Raw genomic sequence first — 19,615 nt, forward strand, 5'->3', positions numbered from 1 at the left:
CCCCTCCAGCCTCCCTGGCTACACGCATGGTATGTCCTGCAGTTGTTTAAACTGTCTTCATATTTACAAATATACAGTGTTTATAAGTGCAATTGCTTTAACTTTTTATACAGACTCTCTCTCTCTCTCTCTCTCTCTCTCTCTCTCTCTAATGTTATTGTAAATTGCTTTGGGATGACTCATGAGAAGCAATACATAAAGTAAATAAGAATATATATATATATACCCGTGAAAATCTACGAAAGCATATATATATATATATATATATATATGCAGGTTTTGGTGTCCTCGGGTGTCTTCCCGTGTAAAAGTTGGGGTGTCTAGGCGACGTTTCGACGAGGTCTCACTCGTCATCTTCAGATTTCTAGTTTCTCGTAGGTTCTTGTCAGCTGGAAGGTTTCCTCCCCGTAGAGGTGAGATATTTGTTTTCGTAGATTTTCACGGGTACAGGAATGCAGGTTTTGGTGTCCTCGGGTGTCTTCCCGTGTAAAAGTTGGGGTGTCTAGGCGACGTTTCGACGAGGTCTCACTCGTCATCTTCACCTCGTCGAAACGTCGCCTAGACACCCCAACTTTTACACGGGAAGACACCCGAGGACACCAAAACCTGCATTCCTGTACCCGTGAAAATCTACGAAAACAAATATCTCACCTCTACGGGGAGGAAACCTTCCAGCTGACAAGAACCTACGAGAAACTAGAAATCTGAAGATGACGAGTGAGACCTCGTCGAAACGTCGCCTAGACACCCCAACTTTTACACGGGAAGACACCCGAGGACACCAAAACCTGCATTCCTGTACCCGTGAAAATCTACGAAAACATATATATATATATATATATATATATATATATATATAGTACGCTGCAATCTTGGGTATCTTCTCCACCAAGGAAGATGCATGACTGTCCCAAACGTCTAACACGAGTGAAGGAAAAATCCAGTTAATGCAATCAAACACTGGTGAGGGCTCATCATTGAGACAGTGAAGGCAGGAAGGAAGGCATGCTTTGCTACCTCCATTGTACCCTCATTATACCCTCATCCAGCAGAGCTTTTCCGGGTAGTGCAGGACCTGTTACAGTCCAATCTGAAGGAAGTGGCAGAACCAATGGCAGCTTGCTTGCAAAGCATGTTGAGAATGAAATTGCTTGCATCCATTGAGATCTTGACTTTGCTATTACATAAAGGTAAAGGTACCCCTGACCATTAGGTCCCGTCGCGGACGACTCTGGGGTTGCAGCACCCATCTTGCTCTATAGGCCAAGGGCCTGTTTGTCCACAGACAGCTTCCAGGTCATGTGGCCAGCAAGACTAAGCCGCTTCTGGTGAAACCAGAGAAGCGCATGGAAACGCCGTTTACCTTCCTGCTGGAGCGGTACCTATTTATCTACTTGCACTTTGACGTGCTTTCGAACTGCTAGGTGGGCAGGAGCTGGGACCAAACACTGGGAGCTCACTCATTTGTGGGGATTCGAACCGCCGACCTTCCAATCGGCAAGCCCTGTGGTTTAGACCACAGCGCCACCCACGTCCCTCGCTATTACATTGCCATATTTCAAAAAGTAAAAACCAGGACACCCTGAAAGTTGTTGAGCATTTTTTTTTTTACAAAAATGCTCTCCAAAAGTGTGATTTTTCAATTGACTTACCTAAGTTCCAGGACATCTCAGAAATTCTCCTGGAAGTCAATTCTACTGGACGTCTGGCAGCCTTACTATTACAGCAGATGAATCTTACGGGCTGCCCAGAGCACAGGCTTCTTCTGTTGTGTGGGATAAGTTTTAGTTGGTAAGGCTCAGGGAGACCTTTGTGCTTGGGACCCTTGCCCCTCATGGCTGATAAAAGCTAGCAGGTAAGGGACATTTTATGCAAACTGATGTACTCATTTGTCCTTTTCTTTTTTGATGCATTAAGAGGCTTCTTAGCAAAAGTGCAGACCCTCACTCAGAAGAGTAAATGAGCAGCCTCCCCCCCCCAAAAAAAAAACAGGGGGAGTTGTAATGCTGAATGAGGCAGGGCCAAATTTACTTTATTGCTCAAAGACTCAGAAAAAACTTTCACCATCTAATGTGTGTGTGGGGGGGGAGCAGGAATGAAATCTGAAATGACCTAACTACCCCACTGAAAGTGGTAGCATTTCTTGCTATTCATAGGATTGTCAATCTGCATAGCAGATTTCTCCACACTTGGCTGTAAATCGGAGTGCAATAAATTTTTTTTGCCTAAAATAAATGCAAAATAAGATATATATTTTTTTAAGCCTGAAACAAGTTTGCTCAGGAGAGCTGACCTTCAGGTGAACTTTTCTTCTAGACCACCTTCTCTTTGGAAGACGGCTCCAAAGTCCTGTGGTGCCAACGCACTAGTGTCCATAGCATCGCAGTGTGAGCCTTGTTGCTGCAGATATACACCCCCATGTGCTTACACAGACCATATGTGATCTCTCCCCTTTTGTTTTTAAAAGGTGATTGAGAACAGACAGCACAGAAGGCAGCACCAAAAGTTCTCAAAACATTTTGGTTGTGCATATGTGTTCATAAGTGGTAACTTTCAGGCTGTACTCCTGCTCCCATTACTGCAGCTTAGAAAATGTCATAGAAGAACAGCAAAATCCAGATCCACAGGGAAGATATCTAGCTTGATTTCTATCACAGAGTCTTTAGCACAGACAATTTGGCCACTACGATGTCAGAGCAGAGCAGAAGCAAGCAAACATGGAAAATGAAGATGTACTTAAGTCCACATCCGACAATCTCTCTGAAGTCAAAGAATGGGAAAATACTTCATGTTCATATAAATATTTCAAATTCCTAAGTGGAAGCAGACCATTTTTAAACCCTGTAGAAAAGACCCAAAGAGTAGCTTACATGTCTAGTCAGAAGTAAGCCCAGAACAAATCAGATTAAAGATGGGGGACTTGGATCTAAATCAACGCATCCATATTTCCCAAGCTGTCACAGACGGTGAGTGTTGAGCATAGATGTGAAAGCACCTTCAGAAACCATGGTCTCCCACATTTATTATATCATTTACTTGCCAACTCTGTTTCAAAAGGTACACCACCACTTTTTTCTTTACTTGATTACTAGTATGCATTAAATGTAACTACCTTCCAGTTGCTCTTATTTTGCCTCCTGCTACACCATCTGTCTTATATGGAAACATGACGAAGGCCAAATATTGCACACCAGATTTTGAAATCTTGTATCTTTAAATTCTGAATATCTGAAAAAAATGCTATGGCAATAAACTATGAGATATAAATATATTCCCTAAACTTTTTAAGGGAAGTATAGATTTATGTTTACTGAGGTATACCACTAAATCCCACTGAAGTGGTTTTCCTTATGCGACAAGTATACTGAATTTACCATTGAGAAATGTTGGAGGGTATGCTATTGTTGCACAAAAAAACCCTGTTTGTGAAATGTAAGAGCACTTTTCCTGGTTAGGCTCTACTTTGGACCTACTGAGCAACCCTATTACTGCACTTTATTTTTTACATTTATCCTTTATTTTTATTGGGTTTTATAAGCAAGAATAATGTCATACAAATAAGTATACCAAGTTTTCTCATGTCATAAGTATACCACAAAAATGGCATAATAAATTTGGAAAAATATCTACAACATATGTTTCATTATTAGTGGTCAATGTATGAATTCTTGGTTTATGAATTGATTTAAACAATTAGGAAGAAGAAGAAGAAAATTACAGTATTGTATTTTAATATTTTGCTGGAAGCTGCCAGATGGGTGAGGTATAAATAATAATTTATTATTATTATTATTATTATTATTATTATTATTATTATTATTGAAAAAGGGGGTAAGAGAGGGAGGGGTGTGGGGTGTGGTTATGCTTCTATTATTCTACTTAGTGTGTGTGAGGGGTTGTGGTATCAAATAGTATGGGAAACAGCCTTATTAGAAAAACTAAGCAATAAACTGAAACTGACACGGGGACAAATAGAAGAAGATGCCTTCACCCCGGTTTGGTTCCTTTTATCACATACACAGCCCAACAAGACAACAACAAGAATCCCCCAATAGCATACGAATCAATCTAGCTAACCTGATTAAAAAATACACACTCATCCTCCCTCACACACAAAAACAGTTCTCACTACAGCCAACCAAAGACAACCAACCACAGCCTAAGCCACACCCAACCTCTCTCACCGCCAAGGAAATACAACAAGTGAATAGTGAGAGAACCCATATTTTATATCCTGCCATTTCACCAAGAATCTCTGTGTATGTGGTTCTCCTTCTTTCTCCCTACCTGTCACTTCCGGGTTTTATTCTCACAACAACCCTGTGAAATAGATTAGGCTGAGATAACCCAAGGTTACCAAGTGAACTTCATGCGTAAATAGGGATTTGAATCCAGGGCTCCCCAGCCCTACTCTGACACTTGAATCACCACACCATTCTGGCTCTCCACGTGTGGTACATTCCTAAGCACACTTACAAATTGATCACAGTGTGATTTACTTCTGAGAAACTGTGTTCAGAAGCACACTATTAGTCAGTTTGTTGCAGCATTTGGAAGGTTCCATAAACCAAATTGGGTGGAAAACCTGGTATCCAGGCTTGGGCAGCTACAAAGGACCCAAAATTTTACAGCATCTCTTCCTTCTGCCAGTGATAGAACCTAAGGCATTTGTCCCAATTTCTCTAGTGCCTTTACAGGCTCCCCCACATCCACCTGGGTGCATTCTAATTGACTACTCAGAAGTAAGTCTCATTGAGTTCAATAGGACTTATTCTCAGGGAAGTGGGTATAGGACTGTAGCCTTGTTTACTGGTTAGCAAGCCCAATAAAGCTTATGTACACCAGGGAACACCCAAAGTTCTATCCTCCAGAGACAACAATTGGAACAGCAATTATGCTTGCAAATTGTGGTTAAATCACTGGAAGCAATTAGCACTTAGTGATTTCCTCATTGTGTGCAATGAACACTGCTTCTAACCTTGGAGTTAGCCTTTTTGTTTCCATATCAACAGAAATTATACTGCCCTTGCATTGATGTTCTGCTTCATCAAACAGGAAATTAGCATCTTTAGAAATCTACATGCATTTACCCATAAGGCTTCTAAAAGGCTCTCCACAGAGAGCAATTTCTGCTGGTCCCTTGAAACTTTCTCTTAGGCATTCAGATGTGAACTAAGGATTGAAGCAACAATCATTGCAAGCTCAGTCTTATGACCAATCAGTCTTAGTATGCCTTGGAAAACTGGTAGGGTGGTTATGTGTCCTGCTCTAGAGAGAACAGTCTGTTGGAGTAACTAGACATGAGAAGAGGTTAATTTCCTTCATGAGCATAAATCACCCCAAAGGTGAGCTTATAGCAGGTGCAAGGCTCAGTGCCTTGACTATATTTGTGATTAATGAATGTCAGCGCAGTAATCCATTAGTTTGTGAGTCGTCGTAAGTCTGTCGGTGTTACCTTGTCCAGTGTTACATCTTGAATTACTGGACTTATTTAGAGCAATAGAAATACTTTGTACTTGTTTGTATCTGTATATATCTGTATCTGCAAAAGCCTACAAGCTGTATATATCTATATCCAGAACTGTTTTACTGAGCCTTATTTTCTGCAACAGTAAACTAGCTGAACTTCTGCTTCTGTATGGTGACTGGTACTGGGAGCAATTTCCACTGCATGGGTATCTCACCTGAGATTTCCAACAAGTTCTATATTTGAAGGGCTATCAGAGGCCACTCTTTGAAGGGCTGTTTGATCCTAGCTTGCTTTTAATATAAAGAACCATAAGAAGGAGTCTTGAAGTTGCCCATCAGCAGCTACAATCTGGACAGCAGATAGAGCAGGCACACAGGTCAACTAGCCACAGTCTTCACCCACTAGGGTAATAATGTATTTTTATTAAAATTATAGTAACTATTTCTAAATTATTTCTAAATACATACACATTAGAATATACACATATCTGTGCCCACTTTTGTTCACAGCTGCATTTGTTATCTGCCTCACCCTGCCTTTGTGTGCAAATAGCCATCCCAAAAACTGTGAGTCCATGTAACTGGGGTCCAGTTTCATACTGTCCAGTATGAAGCTTCAAGTGAATGTAAGAAGAGCCAGGCTGGATCAGAACAAAGGCCCGTCTTGTCCAACATCCTGCTCTCGCAGTTACCAGTCAGGCTATAGGTGACCTGGAAGCAGGACCAGTGTGAAACAGTACTGTCTCCACTTGTTATTCCTATCAACTAGCATATTTCCTCCAACCATGAATGCAGAACATAGTGATTATGATGCTAAAGATGACTACTTTATGAACTGCCAATAGTCTGAAATGAGGAAAAGTTTATGTCAAGAACTCCCTGAGTCTTCTGAAATCCGTGGAATGAGATGAAAGAGCAGGTAGTAATTTTGAATGGCAAGAGCTATAGAGATGGAAAATCTAACACTATCAGCTTATTTTAGCCATTTTATCTGCTGGCAACTGAGCGCATTAAGCCACGATATCCGAAATGCACTAGAAACAGATCCATGTCACACAGGATGAATTTCCTATATAAGCTGTCACATGAAGAACAAATATGAGTGTTCTCACTCTGTGAGAGATGAGAGAGGAAGGCCTTTCCACCAGTCAGCCTTAAACCAACTACCATTTGCTGCCGTCCTTCCCACAACTGTCTCCATAAGCCATCTTTTTACACCTGAGTCAGGACCAGCCCAATACATTTTGGCACCTGAGGTCTAATTCCTGGATCCAGCACAGATTCAATTGCTGGAATAACCAGGCCAGGCTGATCATGGTCCTCTTCATAAGGGCTGTTAAGGGAACAATTTGGCAGAGGGCAAATGGGTGGACCTCCCTCCCTCAAAGGTCTGTTAGCTAGAAAGACAAAAAGCCAGAGTTGAGAACTGAGTGATGTGAACTAGAAGCTGGATGCAAAAGCAGCAGACTGGAAAGGCAGAGACAGAGCCATGCCTGATTAACACCATGCCCATGGGGTGTTAAGGATGTGAACTCCTCCGTCATAGGATCAGGTTGTATATATTTGCAAATAAAGAGTCTCTGCTGTGCTTCATTCCAAAAGGCAATGTGAACTCTAGGTAAGCACCTGGAGATTGTGCAACACTATCATAGGGCAGTAACAAGAAAATAGACATATTCTGCTGTTGTTCCTATACTGTGAAAACTTATCCTCCACACACACCTAGGTTTTCACTGGCACCTTTTTCATGTTTTCCAGTCCTCTGAATTTCTGTTTTATTTGCTTTTACATGTTTTATTGGTTTTTTAGGTTGTGTTTAGCTTTAATGGCATGCTGTTTGTTTTTTAGACTGTACACTGCTTAGAGATTTTAGAAATGGTAAATGGTTTACAGAAGCTTTTAAATAAAATAGATAAAAGCAGACAAAATGCTCCATAAGAAAAGTTGGTGATTATCCTGCTCTGTTAGGGTTTAGGAGCTTACATGAGAAGCGGCAGGAATGGTCAGAACCTCTTCTGGCCTTGGACGCTGTAGTCCCTGCTGGCTGAGCTACAGAAAGTTGTTGCAGCAAGGATTAAAGTCATTGGAAGGCTTAAGAGGACAGGCAAGACCTACCCTTTAGGTGGCTCCACTTCCTGGGAGAGCTGCCGGCAGTCCTTAAAGGGCCCAAAGATGGTGACAGGAACAGTACAGAAGGGGTTTTTGAGGACTTATTCCCTGCTGAATGGGGGATTTGTGAGTTGTCTAAATGCAACTACTCCTCAAGGTGACACGGATCCAGATGCAAGCAACATGATATACGAGAACCTATCTTCAACAAGGCACAGCTTTCAATTTTAAGTTCAAATCTGAGACACTTAAGTCCAATTGTCAGTTGTGAAAAGCCATGGATGTGAAAAACTCATGCAGACTTGTTTGTTGCCCCTGGCAAAAGCTGAAAGGAACTCTGTTAATCAACAGAATTAGTTGCCATCTCTGCAATAGACTGCTCAACACTAAAAACTTCACTTTATGCAGTGCATAGTTAATAAAAATGAGCGTTAAGTACTACAGTTTTATGATTGTTGTAACAAGACTGGTATTCTGCCAGCGCTATTATCTACTGTCAAAGTTAGCAAATGGTGTTTACAGCTATCATACCCACGAACAGCAGTGGTAATAACTATTGTGAGGCATAGGAGAAATCTTTGTGTATCTGATAAATGACTGCACAAACTCTCTGATTAAAGTAGCTGAAGGTCAATCTGGACATAGCAATGACAACCACATTTTTTTCATTTGTGTTTGCCCCACAAACATGCTCTTTCTGTAATTTCTTTCATTGAAAGGGGCATATGGGTGAGGGGAGTTGAGTCTTCTTCCTCACCACCACTTTCCATCTGGTTGCCTGAGCACCTTCCCTCCCTCTGACAAGCTCAAAATAGAAAATGAGTTAGATAAAAAGTGCTTGGCTGATGGAATACATCAGATGGGGGAAATATGTCGTCCTCCAGCTGCTGTTGGTCTTCAGTTCCATTCAGTCCCAGCCAGCATCACCAATGACCAGATATGATGGGAGCTGTAGTATACCATAGCATGAGGGCCATAGTTTCCCCATCCTTAGATACACTCCATGGGCAGCAGGCCCTTGACAGAACATCTGCTTTGCATGCAGATTGCCCCAGGTTCAAGCCCAGTATCTCCAGTAGGGCTGGGAGAGACTTCTGGCCCGAAACCCCAGAGAGCTTCTGCTCTGAACTGCTGACCCAAAGGAGGGATCATGGGAGTGGTTGGTCCAAGGATACCAAAGAAGGATGTCCAAAACACCAGATTGATGAGTTCCAGCACTTTATTAAAGGAAAGGTGTAGACTTAGAGGAAATCAGCCTGCCAGGTCTCCCAGACTTTACAGACATGGGGATGGACACAACAGCAAGGATATGGCTTGTCTGCACCCAAGCAAACATCCATACACTCTTTATACTCAAAGCAGCGTATGTCACTTCGGTCAGGATGTCCCATCACTTCACCTGACCAGATGAGCGCACAGGTGGAGTAGCTCCAAAACAGATCATGTGGCTTCCCAAAGCTACAGAAGTGATTTTTGCACATCAGGACTAGTTTATTTGAATCTTATCAGCTGGTACATACCTAACTGCAAGCATCAGTTGGTCCTAGGAGGCTTATCTGGTGTGATAATAACAACAGCAACATGTATGTCTACCTTTCATTTTCATTTCCTGCTATGTACCCAATGTGAAGTTCATCCAAAATGTTGGGGGAAATTAAAATGGCAGCTAAATCCATTTGTCCATTGATGCTTGGAGTAGCTGGGGTAAAATAAAGTGAAGCTAGGCTCAAGGCAGATGTCAAGGATGGGCCGTGCCATGGTACTGCAGTCCTGACAGCTGCTTCAAGATGCTTGGTGCTGATTTTGATCAACAAAGTGGTTGAGTTATGTGCAGTTTATAGGGCTGTTTATTTAATTTATCATTATTTATTATTAAAATTGTATACTGCCCCATACCCGGTCTCATAAAATCACAATATTAAAATGCTTAATGTTTGAATGAAGATTCATCCATGCTTCCCTTCCATGCCAGGCAGTCCTTTAGGAAGACCATACTGTGATCATACTAAAGTATTTCAGAATACAGAAGAGATCACACTCTCCTTTCAAACTACCCACATAATTTCATCCTGTTATTCTAATAGTTAATACCACACAAGCGTTGGTCATACACAAGACTCACATTCCAGGCATATGCAGCTGTTGTTCTAGAAGCTAACCTCTGGTAATAGTTTAAATGTAGTCTAATAGCTATGAAGGACAGTAAAAAAGCATCTACAGTGGTGCCTCGCAAGACGAAATTAATCCGTTCCGCGAGTCTCTTCGTCTAGCGGTTTTTTCGTCTTGCGAAGCAACCCTATTAGCGGCTTAGCGGATTAGCGCTATTAGCGGTTTAGCGGCTATTAAAGGCTTAGCGGCTATTAAAGGCTTAGCAGATTAGCGGCTAAAAGGCTATTAGCGGCTTAGCGGCTTAGAAAAAAGGGGGGGGGGATTGGAACTCTTGCAAGACGTTTTCGTCTTGCAAAGCAAGCCCATAGGGAAAATCGTCTTGCGAAGCAGCTCAAAAACGGAAAACCCTTTCGTCTAGCGGGTTTTCCGTCTTGCGAAGCATTCGTCTTGCGGGGCACCACTGTAGTTTAACTCTATTCTCTAAGCCAGGGGATAGAATAAAAGACTTATCTAGCACCAGCAGGGAAGTTGAAGACATCCAGATGTTGCTTTGAGACAATTTCAACACTCAGCTCTGTAAGATCAGCAATTACCGTATTTTTTGCACCATAACACTCACTTTTTTCCTCCTAGAAAGTAAGGGGAAATGTCTGTGCGTGTTATGGAGGGAATGCCTACGGGTGGCGGGGGGGATCTGCTGCAGTCGTGAGCAGAGGATCCATGGTTCCCCTTCCTTCTCTCCTCCGTGGCACGCTTTGAAACAGCAAAGCGGGAGAAGAGTGGCTGAGTGGGGAGGAGAGAGGGACAGAGAGCCTGCTTTTTTAAAGGAGCAAAGGTTCCTTTAAAGCAAGCAGGCTCTCTGTCCCTCTCTCTTCCCCACTCAGCTCGCTACATAGCAGCAAAGTTTTTCAGCTCGCTAAGCCGGGGATGAGGAAGAAAAGCAGAGCCTGCTTAGTTTAAAGGAGCAAAGTGGGAGAGGAGAGGAGCCTTCTCCCCTTATACCCCTCTTCTGCATTATTAGCAGCATCCTTCTCCACCCACCCCAGGCGTGCTCCTTCTCCCCTTATACCCCTCTTCTTCATTATTAGCAGCATCCTTCTCCACCCACCCCACGCGTGCTCCTTGTCCCTTGAGTGCTTTTCCTTCCCTCCCCACTTAAAACGTGGTTACAAAACACGGATCCACATGGATCCTCAGGATTTTTGCACTGGGTCACCCCAAATTCACCATCAGATCACATAGCATGTCCATGGCTACATCTTGCACCAAAAAAATCACACACCCACTGTTGCCTGGGGCCGCAGTGGTGCAAAAACATGGTTACAAAGCATGGATCCACATGGATCCTCAGGATTTTTGCATTGGGCTACTCCAAACTCACTGTCAGATCACATGTCTGTGGCCACAGCATGAACCACAAAAATCATACATCCACTGTTTCGTTTAGAATATTTTTTTTTCTTGTTTTCCTCCTCTAAAAACTACGTGCATGTTATGGTCGGGTGCGTGTTATAGAGCGAAAAATACCTTAATTCTATGGCTTCCATAAGAAGTACAGATCTGCTGCGTAAGAACTTTGGTCCTAACATATGTGGTATACTTGATTTATTATTTTTTATAGGGCCAAGAAACAAAATTGTGTATTAAAAAGATATTGTAAAAGTGAAGGATAACTTTTGTAGTGGAGAGATTGAAGTTGCTGAGGCTGGGGTCACTAACATGGGATCTTCATTACAGTGGTGCCTCGCAAGACGAAATTAATCCGTTCCGCGAGTCTCTTCGTCTTGCGGTTTTTTCGTCTTGCGAAGCACGGCTATTAGCGGCTCTGCGGCTATTAACGGCTTAGCGGCTATTAACAGCTTATCGGCTTTAAGAAAAAGGAAACAAACTCGCAAGAACTCGCAAGACGTTTTGTCTTGCGAAGCAAGCCCATAGGGAAATTCGTCTTGCGGAACGACTCAAAAAACGGAAAACTCTTTCGTCTTGCGCGTTTTTCGTCTTGCGAGGCATTCGTCTTGCGAGGTACCACTGTAAAAGTTATAATCTGAAACTGTTTAGAACGTCTGTGGAAAAAGTCTGTCTAGTATTTCCCCTCCCCCCTCCCCAATTACAATCATATGCCATATTTTGCCACCCTTTTTGCTAGCAGGTACTGGAGGATTGCCTGCTTATTATAATTAATTAATAAATATATTAGTATCACACACCTCTCTTTTATCAGAAGCTCCACAGCTTAACTGGAGACTGGCACAAAGCTCACCAAGGCATTGGTGTAGAATCTATTTTCAGTTCCTAGCTAAGCCTTGTAAGGTGTACAAAAACAATGCAGAAAAAAATGCATTTTTTCCTCATGAGTCAGTAACCACTACCAGGCACAACTTATCTAGAATTAGGGGAAACGTTGAAAGCAGTGTGTGAAACTTCCATCAGGGATCACTGAGTATCTATGAAATTTGTTGTGTTTATTTTATGTTACAGACATCTCCTTTGCTATTCTATTTTTAAAATTTCATTTATATCTCTCACCTTTCTTCCATCAACCCATGTGATTCTCAAGGAGTCATCTATCTTGTCTCTGATGAGACCTTAGCTTAATCAAGATAGTAGTTTCTCACATGTGCGCTCATATCATACGGTTGGATTTCAATACAGATTAGGATTGTTTGAAGATAATGCAGTGGCGTAGCGTGGGGGGTGCAGGGGGGGCCGGCCGCACCGGGCGCAACATCTAGGGGTTAGGGTTAGGGGGCGCAAATCCACGGGTTAGGGGGCGCAAATCCACGGGTTAGGGGGCGCAAATCCACGGGTTAGGGGGCGCAAATTACTTGCCTTGCCCCGGGTGCTGACAACCCACGCTACGCCACTGAGATAATGTACGTGACCAAGATGTCTTTACATTCTGATGGTTCAACATGGTGTAGGGCAGTGTTTCCCAAACGTTTTTGGGCAACGGCACACCTGCTTACCGGAAAAAAATCTCGCGGCACACCACCATTAAAGCCCCGCCCCGTGACGTCAGCGCGCAGCGTCACGCGGGGGGGGGGGACGCACAAAAGTGAACGTTTTTTCCCTTCCCCTTGCCGGGGTGGGAGGAGGCAGCAGAGCGAGGGACTGAGGGACGGCGGCAGCTGAGGCGGCGGCGGCTGTTGTGGTGGTGGCGGCGATAGCGGGCGGAGGAGGAGCCGTCGCCGGGAGTTGCTGCTGCTGCTGTTGCTGCTGCTGCCCGGACATGCCGGCCTCCTCCTCCTCCGCTGTCTCGCGCTCCTCCCTTTTGCGCGCGCTGCCCCGCCGCTCGGCACCACCACCGCGGAGCCGCCCCCGGCTCGACGCGGATCCTCGCCGCCGCCGCCTCTCGCCGCCTGACTCGCCCGCCTCCCTCCCACGGCACACCAGCCGGTGTCTCACGGCACAGTAGTGTGCCGCGGCACACCGGTTGGGAAACACTGGTGTAGGGAACAGAATGCTGTATTGGTACTGTACATGGGGCCCCAGATTTAAATTCCAACACAATAATTTCATGTGTTATTCCTTAGCACCCCTTTCTCCCTTCTCTTTTTTATAAAAGTAATATATGCAGTTCAGGTATTGTGTGTGTGTGTGTGTGGAGATACAGTAGGTTAGGCTGGCTGTGTTTCTGTTACAGTACAAGGAACAAAGATTGACCGATTTATTATGGCACAAGTTTTCCATCACATGCATGAAGTTTCATCTCGTCTCTCTATCTCTCTCTCCCACACACATGGAGGGCTAACAAAAGTAAAGAAAATGTGGCAAATCAAAGAAAGTTTAAGCAAATGAACCGCAGTGATAATTCACCCCAGCAGTAATTGGTGATAAAGGCAATCTTTCTAGGGCTGCTAGGTTAATGAGCATCAGTCGCACGGCAGGAAAGCATTGTCTCTATCATGCCTAAACAGATCGGCTCAAACTCCTCGATAAGTTCCAATTCAGCACTTTCAACTTGTGAAATATCTTTTTGTTGCTGGAATACTGCAATATCCAGGTCGGGAGTGGGGTGTCCTCGCAGAGGGACCCTGTTGAATTCCCGCCTGTGCTGTGAGGCACCAGGATCCCTGTGCCAGGGAAGGTCTGAAGAGAGGTCTGAGTCTTGACAGACGCTGCCCCCTCCCCCTTTCCCTCCCCCTACTTCTTAATCCAACTCCTTTCTTGTGACTCATCTCCCTTTCACAAACCCCTCTCTCCCCTCCCGCCTGCCTTGCCTGCCTTCCATCCGGGCACTCACTTCCGCCAGGCTTTTCCTTTCGGCGCTCACCCAAGTCTTCTTCGAACCGCTTCCGGGCCCCATCCCTCGTTCACCCTCAGCCACGAGTGAGGGCATCGGCGCGCCTTAGCGGCTTCAGCGTGCCAAGAGGCTTGCGCGTGCGCACACAGGAGACCCCTGTGCGCGAGAGAGACGGGAAGGGGGGGGGGGAAGTGTTGAGTTTACGTCCCGCCGTCTCCTTCCTTCGATTCCCCGGCCCGTCTGCCGTCAGGGCGCGCGCAAGGGAGGGGGGAGGAGGAGGAGGAGGAGGGGTGGGTGGGTAAACGAGCGCGTGCGCAGAAAGCCGCCAGTCGCGCGCCGAGTACCCTGACAGGAGCGGAGCGAGCGTGAGGAGAGCAAGGCGGCGACCAAAAAAAAAAAGGGGGTGGGGGGGAGACTTCGCGAGGCGGGGCGGGCGCCTCCCTTCATCCCGCCATGAGTGCCTGAGGGAAGGGAGAGAGAGAGAGGCAAGGGAAGAGAGGCGGCATGGAGAACCAGGGAGCCGGCGGTGAGGAACCGCCGGGTAAGATGAACCCTAGGCGGGGCGGTGTCGGAGGCGGCGGCTGGCGCGCCCCTGAGGATGAGAGTAAGAACAAGCCCAAGCTGGTGAGTGAGGAGGTGGGGGGGGGGGGCGCAGGGCTGACCGGGTCTTAAGGCGGCTGCCGTTGCGGGGGGTGGAGGCTGTTATGCGGTCGAGGGGGCAGCTCGCAGCACACCCGGCCTGGCCTGGCCCGGCCTTTTTAAAAACGGAGGGCGGGTGGGATGGGGGTTAGGGGTTAATGTGTTGGGGGGCGTTTCAGGCGAGAGTTTTTAAAAACCCTAGAAGCTCGCGGGGAGCACCGTTGCTTCTGTTTCGTCAGCCGCCTCGCGCGAGGGCCTCTAGGCGACGTGCAGTAAAACAACAACAACAAACAAACAAACCCCAATTTCAGTAATGATAAACGACCAAAGGGTTCCGACTAGGGGGGGAAATCCTGCGAAGCTGGACTAAAAGACGCCGTGAAACAGCACAGAGCCCACATTTCTCTGGTTGCTGCTGCTAAATGGGCAGTTACTGGGATGGGCTGGGAAGTTTGCAATCTGCTGTGCATGTGTGTGGAAGTGGAGGGGAGAATGCGTTGACTAGGTTTGCTTAGGGGTGGAGCATTTTTCATAGGCCCTGCTCCTGTGACATCCTGCACAGAGGCTTGGGTTGCCAGCTGTCTCTAGAGGCTTTGCCCTTGTGCCCTACAGGGGTTTTGAGGCAAGGCAGCAATGGGTTCATTAAGGCTCTTGTGGCATGGAGGTGGACTGGGTTTTCCTTTTGGCTTTTATGGATCAAGTGACTGTTAAAGGCACAGCTGCTGGGGTTGTTTGAAATGTTGGTAATCCTTGAGGTGGCCAGAAGAGTGCCTTTAATAGGCTTCCTTAATAGCTATGTGTGTTTGGGGTGAGGTGGGAAATTAAGGGTCAGCTGCTTTACTTAGCTCATCTCTTGTGCTTTTCACTGAGGCTTGACTTTACTATTTTGTTTGTTTTTGTTCATTGTTACCTGGTTCTTCCTCCTATACATTTTCATAACAGGTCACATAGAATCATGGAATTGTAGAGTTCGAAGGTATCCCGAAGGTCATCCAGTCCAACACTCTGCAATGCAGGAATCCTGCCCACAGCTGTCTCTGGGTGGCCTCAAACCACCAAACTTCTGGTTAACAACAGCCAGATGCACTATGGTTGAAGGATAGTTGTGAGTGGCATGGCTTGGTAGGATTTGAAACTTTGATCTCCCTGGTGCCAAATCAACATGCTTAACTCCTATACCAGACTTCCTCAAATTCGGCCCTCCAAATGTTTTTGGCCTACAACTCCCATGATCCCTAGCTAGCAGGATTAGTGGTCAGGGATGATGGGAATTGTAGTCTCAAAACATCTGGAGGGCCGAGTTTGAGGAAACCTGTCCTATACCATCCTACTATCCTGACTCTAAATTCTTTCAGCTGTGGCTTTTCACAGAAGATTGGTTATCAACTGCAGTGACTGGCCATGTTATTATGACTTTCCACCGAAGTTTGAGATGCAGAAAGCAGCAGGTGATGCTTTTCATGGTACAGATATGGAAACTCTGATTTGCTCCTTGTTGCAGGCCAGACTACTGTTAGGAGCAGCTTTAAGTACTGTTTGAAAAGTTGGCAGCCCTTTGAAGGCAGAAAGAGGGAGAGTGCCTGAGCTTGTTATTTATTTTAGAGAATCTAGGTAGGCTCTTACATGTTGGCAACTTTTTACTGGCCTAGTTCTTTTGACTTGAACAGCACCACAATAAAACACACACAAAGTGTTAGTGCTTTGTTAGTGCTTGAGTGCTGGACTCAAATGCCCACTCAGCCATGAAGCTCACTGGGTGTAATTGGGCTAGTCACTAGCTCTAAGTCTAACCTACCTCACAGGGTTCTTGTGGGCATTAAATGTGGAGGGTTGGAACTATGCACACAACCTTGAGTTTCTTGGAGGAAAGGTAGAATATAAAGTCAGCAAATAAACAAATGAAATACAGTGGTACCTTGGGTTACAGACACTTCAGGTTACAGATGTTTCAGGTTACAGACTCCACCAACCCAGAAATAGTACCTCGGGTTAAGAACGTTCCTTCAGGATGAGAACAGAAATTGGTACCTCGGGTTAAGAACAGTTTCATGTTAAGAATGGACCTCCAGAACGAATTAAGTTCTTAACCCGAGGTACCACTGTAATTTAAACAGGCAGAAAAACAAACAAGTGGTGGTGTGGCATTATTTGAAACTGACAAATACTTTTGTAGTATGAACTACAGTGGTACCTCGGGTTAAGTACTTAATTTGTTCCGGAGGTCTGTTGTTAACCTGAAACTGTTCTTAACCTGAAGACCACTTTAGCTAATGGGGCCTCCTGCTGCTGCTGCGCCACCGGAGCACGATTTCTGTTCTCATCCTGAAGCAAAGTTCTTTTTTTTTTAATTTTTTATTAGATTTTCACATTTTATATTGACATCACAAACACACAAAGACAAACATGTATAATTTCAAATCCTTACTTTTGTAACCACATTCTCTGACTTCCCCGCACCACCCCTTCATACATCCTAATTCCAATAGTTAGCTCAGCAAGTTCTTACTCTCATCTTCACAATATTATTGTAATTATTTTTAAACTTAGTTCTGCTTAATTAACCAAATTTAACTTATACATCAATTATAATCATTACATCCTTTTCTAAGGTCGACCTAAGTTCCCTTCCACAAATTTCCCAATTTTAAATATTAATTACTGAAGACACTACCTAAACATAAAAATCATAAAATTATCCTCCTTTTGGATTCAGAAGCTCTCACCCCCCCTCTTTCCCGGTTTCGATCCCCCAAAACAGAAGATGTCCACAATATCAGTTCTTAGCCTGGATTTCTCACGTCCGAGGCCTTCAAATCTCCGTCAGTCCCTCTCCGCCGGTTTTGTTGGTAGTCCTTTATGTTGGTCATCCTGAAGCAAAGTTCTTAACCTGAAGCACTATTTCTGGGTTAGCGGAGTCTGTAACCTGAAGCGTATGTAACCCAAGGTACCACTGTACAGGATTAAATTACTCCATTGCTCTTTGTATCAGTAGTAGAAAAATCCTCACTTGCTACATTTCTGCATTCTAGACTACTGTTAAAAACACATGAAGAAAGCCAGTAAAAAGTTGCTTCCCCTGCGCCTTTAGATAATTAAATAAATGAAGGAGGAGGAGGAGGAGGATAGGTGTGGGCCAGACAGCAAGATAGGGTTGGTAGTAGATACTCAACAGATAAACCTTTCACTGCCCCCAATATGCAGTGATTGGAAATCACTTCATTTCATATTGGAAATCTGTTGCTTCTCTACTAGTATGCAGCTGTTGATGGCTCTGGAGCCCTACTGTGAAAAGGAAGACAGCAACCATATCCAAAGAGTTGTCCATTTCTTTTGGTCTTAGCAATGTTCTAAATCTTGAAGAACCATATGACAAGACTTTAATAGTTTCATATTTTCCCTTATTTGCATCTCCAGACTTGGAAGAGCCACACCTGTTAGGTTTCTGCTGGTTTCACAACTACTACATATACTTTGCCAGGGAGTGGGATGGCACCCTTGTTCTCAGGCAGTGTGGTGTTGGCTTGGTGTCAAGTTCTTCTGAGGTGGACGGGGTATCCCATCTCTTTTGGAATGTTCTGGGGTTATGGTGGTTTTGGTTTTTCCATAGTGGATTATGATGAAATTATGCATTGGAGCGATGAGCGACTTTTGAAACAAGCAAGAATTGCCCTTCACTGGTTAGTTTGGAGTCAAACTTCTGGTTCCCCTATGTATGGAGAAATGCCAAGTGGAGCCAGTCATAGGTTGCAGTTGGTAGTGTGAGGCTGGCATGGTGTCTGCGTGGTGACATTCCATTGAATGATGCCTTGTAGTATTTACTTTGGGCTATTTTACACTGAATCAAACTCTTGTTCACATAATCTTTGATAGTCCATTCTGAGTGCAGTTCTTATAAAGATATTATCCATATTGCTACCCAAAATCTTATTAGTGGAAGATACCTGGGCTTGAACATAGGATATTCTTTACATGTTTCATTGTTTAAAGTGTAAATTTAGTTTAATGGTGTTTCATATGTCAATTTTTTTTTCCTTCTGGTTCATCATTGACACGTTCCAAGCCATGGTTTATTATGCATATGGACACTGTTCATAATTTATGCTATTTTCATGGATTTTTGCCAGGAATTCTATAGTTGGGTATCAGATGTGACATATGAAGCAACTCTTAGAAGAGATACTAATAAATGTGGTAGGAACCCTTGACCATTTTCTCCTTCCAGCAGAAATGAATAGTAAATTAGTTTCTCTCAGCCTTGATTAAGATTCGCAGCATAATCCTATGCAGAGATACACATAATTTTGCATAGGATTGTGCTGACAAATGGAGCTGATTTAGAGATGGCAATTTTAAGTGTAGCTGGCCTGAAAAATATGCATGAGCAATACTGGACCTGGAATAGCTTCTGTGTTGACCCTTCAGCATTTAAGGATGGGGTGTGACAGAAAAATACAAAGCACTCTTACCTGGCTTTGACAATGGTATGCCATGTTTAACTATTTTTGTGTGTGTTTGGGGCAGTGTTAGAAACTCAGATATATAAGCTAGGGTCCAAAAGGCTCCTTGAGGCAAGGTTACAGAGACTATCTAGTTGCTATTTTGGGGCAAGACGGCTCTAAGGCCTTATTTTTCAAATGATCGACTGACTGTGATTGATTATCAGTTAAGCATCTGGCTAGTTCAGATGACTGGTAAAGAGCAAGGTAAAGAGCTTTGACGACTTTAAGAAGAAAAGTCACTTGATCCAGGGACAGTCCACATATATATTGGCCTGTTTCTACCACTTTTTCTTAATGGTGACATGGACCATTCATAATGTAAGGATATTCTTCACAACTGTGAGCAAGGCAGTAGGGTGGGGTAAGTGAAGACAAGCAACAATTAACTATAACATTGTTCACTGCTCCTGCTCAGGCTGCACAAAAAATATTGGTTTCTGAAATTTAATCTGATTGTGCAGATAAAATCTAAGTGAGCGAATTCTGGAAGATGTGGTATTAGTGTGTGAAAACAGTCAAGATCCAGTGATCCCCAGGCATGCACCTC

At 44.3% G+C, this 19,615-nt stretch overlaps 1 protein-coding gene and 1 long non-coding RNA gene across 13 annotated transcripts in view; one reads left to right on the forward strand and one right to left on the reverse strand.

The window, feature by feature from the left end:
- The window catches only part of LOC310698103, a 44,504-nt gene extending 30,325 nt beyond the window's left edge, over nucleotides 1-14,179 (reverse strand). For all 4 annotated transcript variants that reach the window (XR_014521306.1, XR_014521307.1, XR_014521308.1 and 1 more), the window contains exon 1: nucleotides 13,931-14,179. This is a non-coding gene — a long non-coding RNA (uncharacterized lncRNA). The remainder of the gene's footprint in view (nucleotides 1-13,930) is intronic.
- Nucleotides 14,180-14,243: 64 nt separating this feature from the next.
- Nucleotides 14,244-19,615, forward strand: part of DIAPH2 (diaphanous related formin 2) — a 359,470-nt gene continuing 354,098 nt past the window's right edge. For 4 of the 9 annotated variants that reach the window (XM_083484624.1, XM_083484625.1, XM_083484618.1 and 1 more), the window contains exon 1: nucleotides 14,244-14,554. In XM_083484624.1, coding sequence (XP_083340750.1) covers nucleotides 14,435-14,554 — 120 coding nt within the window. In that variant the 5' untranslated portion in view covers nucleotides 14,244-14,434. The remainder of the gene's footprint in view (nucleotides 14,555-19,615) is intronic. The other 5 variants (XM_083484626.1, XM_083484620.1, XM_083484621.1 and 2 more) reach the window with 2 other exon arrangements.

The sequence above is a fragment of the Podarcis liolepis genome (assembly GCF_965112155.1).
Source record: "Podarcis liolepis genome assembly, chromosome: Z".
In the NCBI taxonomy this organism is placed as follows: domain Eukaryota; kingdom Metazoa; phylum Chordata; class Lepidosauria; order Squamata; family Lacertidae; genus Podarcis; species Podarcis liolepis.